General features: G+C 41.3%; 1 protein-coding gene across 4 annotated transcripts in view; it reads right to left on the bottom strand.

Annotated features, from left to right (window-relative positions):
• Positions 1-14233, bottom strand: part of arhgap20 (Rho GTPase activating protein 20) — an 89398-nt gene that overhangs the window by 3500 nt on the left and 71665 nt on the right. For all 4 annotated transcript variants that reach the window (XM_008431942.1, XM_008431957.2, XM_017303723.1 and 1 more), the window contains 5 exons: positions 8707-8897; positions 8437-8601; positions 7342-7451; positions 6788-6977; positions 1429-1537 (listed from right to left, as the gene is read on the bottom strand). In XM_008431942.1, the coding sequence (XP_008430164.1) occupies positions 1429-1537; positions 6788-6977; positions 7342-7451; positions 8437-8601; positions 8707-8897 (765 nt within the window). The remainder of the gene's footprint in view (positions 1-1428; positions 1538-6787; positions 6978-7341; positions 7452-8436; positions 8602-8706; positions 8898-14233) is intronic.

Raw genomic sequence — 14233 nt, 5'->3', positions numbered from 1 at the left:
CAAAAAAATCTACGTGTGTTGTACAACTGTGGACTAGGAGATTATATATATATATATATATATATATATAAAAAGATGACAGCGGCCAAGTTTGGCGTTTTTCTTATAGGTAACAAGCTTGTCCTGACCTTGAATTTCAAACGGAAGTGGAAGAACTGACAAGATAGATAAACAGATAAACAGATTACCAGAGATAAACATTGTCAAGGAAACAATTGCTTTGAGTGTATCTTTCGCCTAGCTTAGCACCTAGCTAAGCTAAAGTAGCCTAGCACTACTTTAGCCATGCTCTGTGGTTAATGTTGACGTGACTGCCACTGCTACCTGGAGCGTAGATACTGCAGCACTTCTTAAGTGATTTTGTTGAACTTTTAGCTTTTATTCTATTTAGGAAAATAGAATAAAAGGGAAAAAGTTAGACATGTCAGGGTCCAGGCTTCAAACCGCTGCATTGAGGACAAATAGGCTGCAACCTGAAGTGACCCAATTCTGACTTTTTTTTGACGTAATGCGACCCATATCTGATGCGTATCCAATTCAAATGCGACCTAACGTCCAGGTTGAATTCATCCAAACTGAACGTCACCGATTCTCAACAAATCTCACTATTCTGCACCGTGATACGCGGAAGCGTGGGAAGAAAAACAACCATGATGGACTATAATGAGGATTTAGTTGTTAATATGCTGCTCCGGTTGGACAACAACTTCAAATATGTAAGCTAAGCTCCACCGTTAGCCTCCATGTTTACTTCCKCAAACACTGAGCACTTCTTTTTATGGCGGTTGGCAGAACACTTAGAACGCTGACGCTATTGCGCCCTCTACTGCGCATGCAGGACACTTTCAGGTCATTGCCCGTTCAAAATGGCGAACAAATACAGGTCAGATATATTTGGCAGTGTGAACGGCCCTGGCAACAGTGAAGCGAAGGCCTGAAAGCAACTAATGATCTCGACCTCCCAAGCTGAACGAACAAAACTCGGTGAAGATGTGGAGAACAGAGGACAAAGCTTCATCCCGCCGTGAGCTCTTTGACCTCCGGCGGTTATTTTCGACACGAGGGAGAAAAATCAGCGCCGTGTATAAAAGAGGGGATTCAGCAGCATTTTAATCAGCACCTGTGACCCTGGCAGTCACCGAAATTACCGGAGGTCAATCTGCTGACCGCAATCAGCAGGACTGAAAGGGCCGAGGCGACTCGGCTAGACAGACAGAGACGGCGAGTCTCGGTCCGCGTCACTTTGAGTGGACAACACAGTGAGGCTTTATCACCGCTTTCAAAAGGGAAACAAATGTTTGAAAAGCACAGATCAACCAWTTTTAGATGTTTTACCCCCCAATGTTCATAAAATGAGACTAAAACTATGTAGTTTTTAAATCAAACTGAAACTTGGACTCTGTCTTTTTTCGTCTCTTGAGTTCTTACCAGATCCGTGGTCGCTGCTGCTCTTCTGGCTGACGTCTTTGAACAACGAGGCAACGTCTCCCAGGACGCTGCTGCAGTTCTCTATGAGGAAGCGCACAAGCTCACACACCTGCAAAAAAAAAAAAAACAGGTTGATTAGATAACATCTATCCTGTTTCAGCATCTTTTTTTTATTTACTCTCCTGCAGCTGCTGAGTTTGTTGTTCTTCGTTTTACAGATGGGTTTTGAAGGACAGCTGCTGTTTATTGTTTCAGTTGTTCAATCAGTTCCTCAGGGAAGCAGCCAGAGTTCAGCAGAAACTGAGCCCAACACGCAGTTTCAAAAAAAAGTGTCCGCGTCAGCACAAACTACACGGATGGTCAAACGCAAAAGGAGAGATCACAAAGTCGGACTGGGAAAAACGTCAGAAATAAAGCTTTTTCTCACAGAGTAAAAAAAGTAAAACCTGTACTCAGAGAATATCTAACCATTTGTCGTCTTGACAGATGAATGTCTGAACTATAGTTCATCTTTAAATCTTTAAAAGGGAAACATCATTAATGTCCCTCATGTCTTTCAAGCTCTGCAGGTAAAAAATGGTCAGTAAGTTAAAATGAATAAATGGAAGGTAACTAGTTTCTTCAAAGCTTGAAAAACAATTTAGTCAATAAGCTTAGCTGTATGCTGTTCAGTAAAAGTGACCTAAATCTTGTTTTTAGTTTTAAGAATTGACAAAAAAAAATCTGTTAAAATATAAATTAATCTGACTGTTTTAACAAATACATGGTCTGTGTCTGTATTGGGATGAAAAGGGTAAAATTGATATTCTGTCTCAGCAAAGGGAACATTTAATGATTTCATTACTGATCGCCTCATCATCTCAGAAAGTTTAATGCTTTTGTACTCAATCTGTGAATCGACCCAAAGCGTCATCTAATTATAGCTGAATTACTAGAAAACAAGTTCCAGCTCCTCTCCCACCTCAACCCCTCCAAGCACCCAGCATGCCGACGTGAGTGAATCTTCACGAGTGCAGATAGCATTACTTAATCACTGTGGAGGCGCGCAGTCAATGGGCCATTGCAACAATATTTCTTTAGCAACTTTTATATAATTTTGAGGGAGTGGTGTATGTGTGTGACATTTATATCTGAAGGCTTTTTTGACATCCAAAAAGCATTGAAAGCAACCTGGTTCAGCTTGAGATACCAAGTGTGCTGCAGTGCGCCTTTGAAAAGGCTTTATTTACTTAAAGACACACTCTTTTATTCACCACTTAGCCACTTCTGAATTTCTGGTAACCCCTTCCTGTTTCATCATAAGGCTAATATTCACAACTGTAATCATGGAAGCTAAAAATCAAGGCTATTTTACTGCTTCCGGGGGCTGGAGAGTCTTTCAGCTTTGTTATTTTGATCCGTGACCTTAATAATTTTGTAAAACAGCTGCCAAAAGTGGTACTTTAGTCTCTTAGTTTATCATAGCTGTTTGTGCTGCGCTGACGTCAACTTCCCAAGTCCTTCAAGAGTATTTGCATTCCACAGCATCCCTGACTCATCGGACGTCCTTCTGGAACTCCTTTCCCCCGTCATTATGGATGATGTCCTGCTGATTTCATAGGGTTTCCAGCTCCGATATTTGCTCGCTCGGTGAGCAAGACGAGTCCAGAAGGCTCGTCTACTCATCATCCAGCGCGCATCGTAATATAAACCGGAACTCTTTGAGGCTAAGAGGGTCCTAAAAAGTCCTGTTTACTGGAAGGAACGGACATTCCGACGAGGTCAGGTTTTCGTAAAACACGCCGGCAGTTTCTTTGCTTTGCTATCAGCGCAGACTTCAAACAAATCACCAAACTTTGTCTGAAGCTGCCGCCTCGTAAACCAAACAGAGAAAATTTACTAAACACCAAAGACGACGTCCCACACAAACACCAGAGTCCCAAACTGTGGAAAGTTTCCGCTCGAGTCTGCCTGTCGGATTTACACAAGAGGAGCTGCTGTTGTTCCCCGCTGCTCTGCCTCTGTGACGAATGCATGTCAAACATTCAGACCTGCTACAACTTTCACCTTCCGTCACGCTGGAACCGCAAAACATTAACGCTTTGCAGACCAACACAAAGTAAAGCACATGTAAATAAAGATAAAAAATGTAGGGAAGGTATTTGTCTTCAGCTCCTTTTACTCTCACACCCTTAAATGAAATCCAGGGCAACATTTTTCCGGGCCGTGTTGTGGCGACCCACAAGCCAAAAGACGTCAAAGAGGAGCTGCGAACAAACGGCTCCAATAAAATCCAAGGAATGAGCAAAGGGACAAAGTTGTGAACTTTATCCAAAGGAAAAACATAGAAAAATATTTTCAAGGAAAATATATGGCATATAATATTTGGGCCTGGTATTTTTTTTTACCCAAAAAATTAAAAATAAAAATAAACAAATTGTGGTAGGCTGAGGTGATTTTTTTGGATGAATTGAAATTAGTATATGTTGGAAAACTGTAAACACTTTTGTCGAAACTGGGTTTTACTACCGGCGAAAAAGACGACAGGAAGTGTTTTTTAAAAATGACTTATTGAGTAGGGAAACTTATTCAAAGGTGATTTTATTTGTTTCTCGTTTAATGAAATGCCACAGCTCAGAAAGTGTTTCTTTTGACATTAGCCGAACACTGAAAGTTTTGCACGTTTGAAATGGAAACGCAAAACTTTCCATTTCCATTCATAGTTTGATTTTGATTTGCAAACTAAAAATAAATTGCTTCAACTCCACCAACTTTGTGTTATGTCTATATGACAGAAAAAAATACAATGAAATGTATAGAGAATTGTGTTCAAAACTGGAAAAAGTCATAGATGCCAGGCATTGTAGATCAGTGCAACACGCTCKGTATCTGAAACTCACTTACGCAGCCAAAGCTGTGGAATAACTTCCTGTTTCAGCGACAGAGAGAAGTCAGCACACTTTAAAAAAAAACAGGCAGAAGTAAAAGGACTGGCCAGCATATATATATTTTTTTAGCCACAGTCAAAAAAAACAACAAAAAAACAAAGTGTGCACAAACTAAAGCTGCAATTACCTCAGAAGCTCCTACACAACTATGTTCAGCCAAAAGCATTTAAATTATATGCTGCTGTGAAGGAGAACCAGACACTCGGGCAAAACAAAATCTGCTAAATCTCAGTGTCCACGTGACTGACGACAAGGTTAGCAGCCGGTGGGAAGCGTCCAAATCTGCCTCGTTAGAAGAAAAGGCTGCCTACTGGAACCAACACACAAACATCCACTGTGGCGGCAGGGAAAATGTGACCAGGGGAGTATTTGTGAAACTGATCTTCTGGTATTTGAGGGTGTTGAGGATTTCTGTGCTGACAAGTGTGTGTGCATGTGTGTGTGTGTGTGTGTGAAGAAAGAAAGAAGGGCAAGGGGAGGAGGGTTGCAGTGACACATTTCTCCACACATATTTGGCTTTGGGATTGTGTAGGAAATTCTTTGCATGTTTTCTCAATGAACCTCAGCCACTCTAAGGAACACACTAGCGCACACTTGCTTTCCCTCTCACATACACGCACGCACACACACATTTTTGAAACGATAAGCAAATCAACCATCCACAGAGATCGCAGAGGTTGCTCAGTGATAACATTTTAAAACTGACCACAAATCAAAATGAGTTGTGAAGCTTGATGATGGGCTCTGGAGGAAGAAGCAGCTCTGCCTCGTCTTTACAATAATTACTCACCTAAGTAGGTATTTATAAATAAAACTGCTACTTTTCTAACTTCCTGCAGCGGCCACTTGTGCTACGAGGAAGAGTTCATCTTTCATATTTTATAAGAGTCAAGAGGTTCAAAACGGGGATCAGAACCAAAAGAAGTGAAAATGGATTCTAATACAAAGTTTTCAGACAACACTATGCAAATTGATTTGATTACCCAAAGGATTTCAGCATTTTTATAATGCATCATCCCTAAATATTCTAAACTACAGACAACAATGAACTTGTATGCCACAACTTGCATAGATAGGCTCATATAAAAGTATCATGGTATGAAATGGGGTCCAAAGAGGCAAACTGACCCAAAGTCAAGGTAAATGGCTAATGCTAGCTTGCAAAAAGTGGAAGTTGGGGCAGAAATCTGATATTTATTTTTTGCTGCATTTTAACTGATTTGCTAAACCACCAGAATGTCTGTTATATAAAAATCATTGGAAATATTAACTACAAGAGGTTTAGTAAAAGTAATAATAATAAAAAACACTTGTCAGGTATGGACCTGGAACTGCCCCAGCTTTTTTGCAGTGTCTTGCTGTAATCTCAGAGGTTTTATTCCCATCTGAACACAAGAATGTGTTAATTTCATTTTAGGATTATTTCCATATGAAGGCTTGTGAACGAGACTCTCTCCACGCACGTCTTACTGTAACTGTCACAACGATTTCAAAGCAGTCATCCTCAAACACTTTGCTCCTGCGTTAGAGAAATTTTGTCAACACACACTCACTCGCTGCATTACTCACACACTGAAACAGATCCGACTAGCCAGAGTTTTGGGAAATACGTTTGCTTTATTCCTGGAAGTTAGACTGATAAGGCTGTGGCTCAATAAGAGGCAGCTGTGGGGTTAGGTTACCATGAAATACAGAAACGAGGAAACGACTAGCCTGTTTTATGCAGAAAACTTCCAAAGTTGCTCAATTTATTTCCATCAAATAGTTTTCTGTTGGTTAAATACAGAAACATTCAGAGTAAGAAGAAAAAAGAAGGAATTTAAAATTTGGTTAATCTCAAAAGAAATTAATTCAACAACTGTTAAATTCTAACATTGTTTGCCTTCATAGACATTTAGATTAGGATTTATTTTAGGATGCTAGCTCCTCAGTGTAAGGCATCCAGCAGGGAAGGATCAGGGTGCATTACATCTGTATCAGCTTAGTAAAAGTTATGATCTGTCAAATCAGAAATGTCAGAAATCTTTTTATCCAGCTGAACCTAATTAGCAACAGCGCTAATGATAAAATAGATCTTGCTAGCAAGCCCAGCTTAACTTAACTTTGAAGTCGTCGTTGCTAATGCAAAATATAGCTTTGGTTGTCAGGGAAACGGCTGACATGGAACCTTGTTAGACAAGATTTAAAAAGTAATTTCACTAATGTTTAATCACTTAACCCTAAGAATGTTTGTGCTTCATTTTTCTTTTTTTATGTCAAATGCCATCTTGATTTTTAGTCCAGACGCTAAACTTCACAGCCATCTCAGATGACTACATATTCCCAAATATCCCCTCCCTCTCATTTGGTTAAATATTTCCACCAAATCTTGTCTAATAACAAACCTCATGAACTGAAACATTGCATAAAAAAAAAAAAACTCTGTTTCGCACCTTTTTCGTGGCCTCTCCCTCCATCTCAGGAGTGCTCGGGGTCGGAGGCCAAAGCATGCTGGGAGCGATGCAGACAGACAGGTTGAAGGCGTTCATCTGGTTGTCGTGGGCGCTGCCTTGTATGTGGTGCAGCACGGCGATCACATGACGCAGCAGGAGATGATTCTCACTGGGCAGCAGCTGCAGGAGCCTGCAGCAGGATGACAGACAGACGGGATATGTGACGACAGAAACACGCAGTCTGACAGAAGAGACTGATTCATGTGCATGTCTCTTTTTAAAATATATTTATATGTACAGAAGAGGCTCTAGGTCAGCAGCTCGGCTGCAGATTCCATTCTTGCCTCCATGTTGCGCGTTATTTATTTTTCCTTCGGCAGAAGGAATTCAGTTTGCTGCTTCTGGAGTACAAGCGGCGCTGGGTGTCGCGCCCTTTAATCTGTATCGCAAACAAACACRACCTCCCTGTGACACAGCTGAGCGGGAACATTCTTAGCAGACAGGAAGGATTCTGGAGCCCAAGTATGAACCGGTCCAGGACTTCCAGCTCCTACCTCTGAACACCCGGCAGCCGCTCCTCTCCTCCGTCTCCGTCCATCACATCCATCCACTGATTGTACAGATCCATGCTCAGTATGCTGCCCGGGATATTTCGCAGGAAGTCCTGTAAGCACAGAACGTAATGACGACCTTTTTTTTTAAATTATTTTTTAGGTTTAGTCAATCTTAAAGACATTCGACAATAACAGCAGCTACAGGTTGTTAATGTTGTACTTTTTATTTACAACCTTTGAGGTTTGTTGTCTTTTCTTTTACACCTAAAAAAACCCAAACAACTTCATATTCAGCTAACAGCAGCTTCACGACTCTAATACTGAGAGAAATAATTTTACAATTGCTTGTATTTACACTCATTGTAACTTTACATATTTGTTGCTGCATTTGTATTGGGACAAACACAAAATAAGTTCTTAACTAGACAGACAGAAAGACAACACATTGGTTTGCTTAAAAAAAAAAAAAAAAGATAATTCTCAACAAATCTTCATAGTGAGACTGAGTGGAGGCACCATCATGCTGTGGGATATCTTTTTTAAAAAGATTAAAGTAGCTAAATACAACATAGCCCATTGCAGGAAATCACATGCAAATCTGATTGACCTCTCAAAAAACAGATGCTTCTACAAAGTTGTGACTCAGGAGGGCTGAATATAAATGCACGCCGCACTATTCAGATTTGTATTTCATAAAATAATGGCCCAAGTAATTTTTTGGGGGGATCAAATGGGGAAAAGTCTCAAGGGGGATGGACATATTTTTAAGACGCTGCAAATAATTTAAGGTAAATGTAGAAAAACGAGACAATATCTCATATTCTTTTTTAAATTGGCTTGTTTTGTTTTTTTCCCCCCAGTCTGAGGGGAAGCCAGTTAAACACCTGAGCTGCTCCTGCTTGGGCTGGAAGCTGAACAAGGCAGCACATTATGAGCGAGTCTGGCTCCCTGCCTGGCCGCCTGCGCCGACACACACCGCCCCGTCTGGACTCGGGCGACTTTGGACGCGCTTCAGTCGGACCTGCCCTCTGTTGTCTGGTATCGGACGGGTGAGAGAGCTGGGTACGGGCTGAGAGACGGGGGAGGTGGCGTTACCTTGAGGACGGCGGCGATGACGAACACAGACTGGTGTGTGATCTCCGGCTCCTCTGTCCCGCTGTCCAGCCTGTCCCGAAGCTCCCTGCAAGCCTTGACGCCAGCCGACCGCCTGAACACGCCCTTGGTGTACGGCCCTTCCTGATACAGGAACACTAACATTTCCTACAGAACAGAAGAAGAAGAAAAAAAATTATTTCATTCCTTTGGTTTTTTTTCCCTCCCATCTCCCCAAAAATCTTTAATCTGAATAACCTGTAGTCATCTCACCATGACGGGCTTGGGCAGGCCGTGATCTGAAGAGCACACCGAGTTCAGAGGCTGTCCAAACAGCCGTCCCTCGCTAGGAGACAGCAGTGATGGGGACAGAGGCAGGCCGTCCAGCTGGGTGCTGGAGCCCCTCCAGAAAGGCCAGTTGATCAGGGATCGCTTCCTCTTGAAGGTCTTCTGGTGTGCGGGCTCTGCAGAGGAAAAACGAGTAAAGGACATGCAGGTGTTGGTTTCAAATAACACGTCTTAAACAAAATGTATCTGTATTTTCATTCACAGAAGATTTAGCTAAGCCTGTAGCGATAAAACATTTTGCTGGACGATAAATCGTTCCAGAAGTTATGGCGATAAACAATAATATTGTCGTTTTGAGAGCATTTTCAAGGGTGAGGGTGTAGAAGCGCAAGAACAATTAAATTCTAATGAGCATGTGACCCTGGTACTGGAAGTTATTTTAAATGTGTAAAATAAAACAAAAACAACAAATAAAATGATTTATAAAGTCGCTAATCAAAAAAAACAATAAAGGTCCAGTTGAGAAGACCAAAGTACCAGACTGAAAACTTTTGTCATCCAGTTTTTGGTAGAAACAGAGAAAAACAATAAATCAGTGGAACTTCCTGAGCTTGTTTTAATCTTCGATGGGATTCATTGATTTATCGTTTACTTTATTGGGTCTCCCTGCAGCTACATTTGAGGGCAGGTTGAGGTGAGGCGTGCGCAGGGAGGACGGACGCATTCGGTGCAGGTCTCATGAAACCGTAGCGAGACAGACCCACAGAAGAAGTCGCTGAGGAAAATGAAGGTAGACGTGCATTGGTGACTGAGGACAGCGTTTATTCTGAGGCTTGTGTGTGAGCCAGTAGGATGTGGTTATGTCTTTCCGGATGTCCTCTGACATACACGCACGGGGCCCTGTGGTTGTCTCTTAGTATTCGTCATTGCGTGTCCTCTGCTGCGTGCCGAGCGGCGAGGTCACAGTCCGTACCTGCGCTCTGCAAGCACAGATCTGCCATACGTCTGCACGTCCTCTGCTCACTCTGAGCCGCCTGTTAAAATTTATGGAATAATTAAAAAAAATACATATATAAATATACAAAGTAATAATTACAGAATGCAAAGTAGCTGCGGCCTCATCTTAATGGCTGCTGCTCAAAGTTTAGATTAAGCTTGTCACAATATAGTCAATTAATCGCTTTATAAATGAAAATAAGCTCAATAATTTCCATTCTGATTATTCATGTTTTTTGAAAGGTAGTTTTGCTTCATAATCCATGTCATTTATGGTTTCGGTTATATGGGGTTTTTATTTCATAGTTTTTGATTGTTGTGTTTATTAGTTTATTAGTCCTAAGAGGGCAAACTTGAATTATTTCGCCATTATCAATATATTAATTAAAAATGGTCTCAAAACAACATTATTGTATTTCGCAATGATTACTGGGACAATTAATCGACCAGCAAATGGTAGAGCTAGATTAAACGCGAGTCAGAAAATTAAGTTTTGGTCTCAGACAACCAAAAGTTCTGGTTCACCAGATCACTTCTAGCATCTGGTGGCACCAGATTTCATTTAGGGGTCTCAGAGTAAAAGGCGACTGAACATAAATGCACTTCACAAGTTTTTATTTGAGCTAAAACTTGAAAATCATGTATCATTTTCCTTGCAGTTCAGAATCAATCTCTACCTTTTGTGGGTGCACTGGGACGAGTTTGCAGTTGCAACGTGAGAAAAAAAACCACAAAAAAAAAAGGATTCAAACGCTTCTGTGATCCGTTGTTAAAAAGTGGAAAATGCAACCGAGAACCCAGACATGCAGAAAGACCCCAGACCAGGATTCGAACCAATGACCTTCCTGCTGCAAGGCAAGAGTGCTTCCTGCATGTTGGGATCAGTTGAGCTAAAAGTCGACTTTATCCTAGTCTTTGTGTGAATTACCTACACAAATCCCTAATTATCTCTATTACCACCCATAAAGGGATTTCATATCAACTGGTATCACATAATGTGCTGCTAATAGCAAGTGACCTGGCAAAAAACACGCAACCTCGTAATAAATCTCTTAACAAGCGGCTGCACTCGCACACAACTGCTGCGAATCCGACCTGCCTACGGCCTTGAAATAACGCCATTTGCTTTACTGGGCTGTTGTAATTTGTATCAGAGGGTGGGGACTCGAACAAAAACAAAAGCTTCTTTAAGCGGGCGGGGGATTCCACGGCCAAAACAGGCCCCACGCAAAACACGCCGCAGAGTTCACGATTTAACAGTCGGTCATGGCGTCGTGCCTGAACAACACTCTGCAACAAAAGTTCAACAGCAACTCAGTTACTGGCCCGCTCCGGCACTTCTCATCAACAAAGGACCGCTGACCTTGCTGCAAAAATTATTACGACTCAACGAGGAGGCGACAGAGACAGACTGCTTGTCCACACAGTTGGCCAAAGCCTCGAGAACGCGGTGACATTAAAACGCTGAAACAAAGAAGCTAGTTCTAATTCTTGCCTCCTTCTTTAAGCTCTGGTACATCAGACCTCATAGACTCTTATATCAGAAGCCTGGCAGCCTGAATGTGACAGAAAATATGGGATTTGACAAACATCTAATAAAGGGCAACCCCTCAGTTACATGTTGTTGCTACTTTGGTTAGCGGACTAGCTTTAATTTTGGTCTCAATAGAGCTAAAAAAATGGAATGAGGGGAAAAAGTAATCTTCAGAAGGGATTTTTCTGAAGAAAAAAATTGTAATCATAGCATCAAGGAACGGTTTGGAACCCTTGAACACACACACACACACACATGTACACGCACACGCACACACACACACACAGCAGGCAAAAATGCACTGAGCAATTCAGGTTAATTGCTGAACCTGATGTGCTACTTTTGCTTGCATTCCTGCACTTTGTAAACAACATTTCTGCACCGGTCCAACGTACCGAGCACAAGAGTTAAAAAGGTCACAAATGCAACAAAAGTTTGTTCAGAGTTTTCCCAAATGGACAAAATGTGTTTCTTCTACATAGTGTGTCGTTCTGTTTTCTGGGAAAGTTGTGAAAGTGTTTTAAGTACATCAAGTACATTGGTAATTAGTGTCCTCTTCTGATATATGTGCTCTTTTGTGTTGTGAAAAGTGCCAAGGATATGACTTAAAAAGGGGGCGACTGTTTTTGAGTTTTATTCCATCTTGTCCTCTGTCCAATAATCTAGTGGTGGTGGTGTCCAAACAAACAAAATGCATCAAGTTAAAAATGGAAGAGTTCGTTTTTTTATTCATTTATTTAGTCATACCTACTCAAAAACAATTTTTTAAAATAAAATCTGTATATCACTAAAGATCAAAACATTTTTAAAAAATGGCTTCAGATTGTTGCCTTATTAAAAGTAAAACAGACAATTTCCAAATTTTAGGGGTTCATCAATTGTTCTCCATTTTGTTGACCAAATTCTTACCAACAAAAACAAAAATCAGTGACCACATTTTGGACTCACCTGGACCAGTGAAGTTCTGCCGACTGAAACAACTTTTGGCTGTTTTGGTGAAATCGCTTGTCCTAGTTGACTTTAAATGTACCATAGTGAACAAATGCATATTTTTATTTATACCAAAAAACACTGAAATATACCCTGAGGTCAACAGGGGAAGTCCTTACAGTGGTTAAAATCAGTGCGTCAAAGCTTTAGAAAAATCGGAAATTGGACATCGGCTCCAAAACGTGGATGGATGCGTCAACACAACGTATCTGTGCAAGTTTACACTTCGCATTCAGGGTCTTTGCATACAACAAACTACAGTAGAACGGTAGAGATGTATCCGAGGTCATCAAAACTTAACATACAAACAAAGTCATGATGACAGTTTCCATTATATTTCATCCGATTCCATCGAGAAGCACAGCAGGCTTCGTTTAGTGGTTTTTGTTCTAAGTCTTCTTCCGACCTCAGCCAAGAAGCTTCTTTAACCCCGAAAACCACAATTGGAGCAAATCATCTGGAACGATTTAAAGAGAAATTATAAAGCATGTTTGGGTGACAGAGATGGTATATTGGAAAAAAATTTTTTTTTTTTGGTGTTTAGAGAAGGAGTGACGTGGCGGCCACACTTCTCAATCCCATTGCGCAAGCGAAAACGGAGTTGTGTCAAAATAACCCCCCCCCCCCCATTAAAAAACCTTGCAAGATAAACCAAACCTGATGATTCATGTTCAGCTCCAAAGCATGAAGCACTTCGACGGTTTAATGGCTTAATAATCATGTGTGAATGACGAGGGCTGTGGTGGTCTGGAGATCCCAGCAGGCAGACAACGCTCCATGCCTGGAGCTGACGGCTCTGGATTAAGCGAGCACCGTCGAGACGTTGCAGCGCTTTAGCAGAACATTTTGTATCGAAACCAAGTGACCTTTTTGATAAACGCAGAAAACAACCTTCATAAAAGACTCCTTTATGTTCCTAACAGGTGTTATGTTGTGTTTATTATAATGTCATGTCAGTCTTATGCACACCATGTCAAATAAAGTGTTACCCAAAAGTTTCATATTGAAAGAAACCGATTTTGAAGTTTTTGTTGTTTACATTAATTATTTTCAATTTGGTCTTTAAAATGGCAAAGTTTTCACATAACTTTACATTTTGGTCTGTTTATGTAATTTTTAAATATTAAATGTTTGATAAGTAAATCAGTACGAGAGTTGAGGTTTTTTTTTTTTTACTCTTGAGTAATTTCTTGGACGGATACTTTTTACTTTCAAGTACATTTAAGTACTTGAGTACAATTCTTTAGTTCACCAGAACATTTAAGGTTTTCATAAAATCCTCCAAGTCAAGTACATTTTTTAATGTCTACTTTTGGATCCACCAAGAGGAAAGATGAGGAGAAAGTTGTGTTTTTCCCCACAACCTGAAAAGGGGATTCTGTCTTGCAGCCACTGGGTCGACGCAAACACTTGGGATCTTTCAGTGAGGGTGAGAGCAATTACCCGTCCACGGCTGCGAGGAATTGCGTAACACGCTGTTATGGTTGAAGCTAAAGAATCTGCGGCGATGCTTGCGGTGGGTAAACTGGAGCCTCCTCGACTGGAAAACACAGTTTTTTTGCTCCACAACTTGTTTTCCTTTAAACCCCATGTCATCCCCTTTTTTTTCTTTTTCCATTCCGGGTTTTGTATCTGCAGTTTGTCCTCGGCCCCGTCCGCCGCAGCCGTCGTGTTTTTCTTCCTCCCCCCTTTAAAATTCTCCATCCTGCTCGTATTCGAAGGCCCCCCGTTTTCTTATCCTCCCCCCTCTAACCAAATTCCTCTCTCTCTCCATCATCCGAGGTCGCTTGTTTTTTTTCCTTCACCTCTGCCGGCCTTTGGTCTTACTCAATAGCTGTGTCATCTCTTTTCGCTTTCCATCTTCCTATTCTCACACTCGTCTCTGTGCCTTCTGGGGTTTCTTTGCCTCTGTCCATCTTGACGGGGTATTCTTTTTTTTTTTGTATTTTGCCTCGGCGTCTGTCCCAACCCCTGCTGTAACCCTTTGTCGTT

The sequence above is a fragment of the Poecilia reticulata genome, linkage group LG2 (assembly GCF_000633615.1).
Source record: "Poecilia reticulata strain Guanapo linkage group LG2, Guppy_female_1.0+MT, whole genome shotgun sequence".
In the NCBI taxonomy this organism is placed as follows: domain Eukaryota; kingdom Metazoa; phylum Chordata; class Actinopteri; order Cyprinodontiformes; family Poeciliidae; genus Poecilia; species Poecilia reticulata.
The sequence above is the reverse complement of the archived record's forward strand: the minus strand, read 5'-3'. Positions and strand labels throughout refer to the sequence as shown.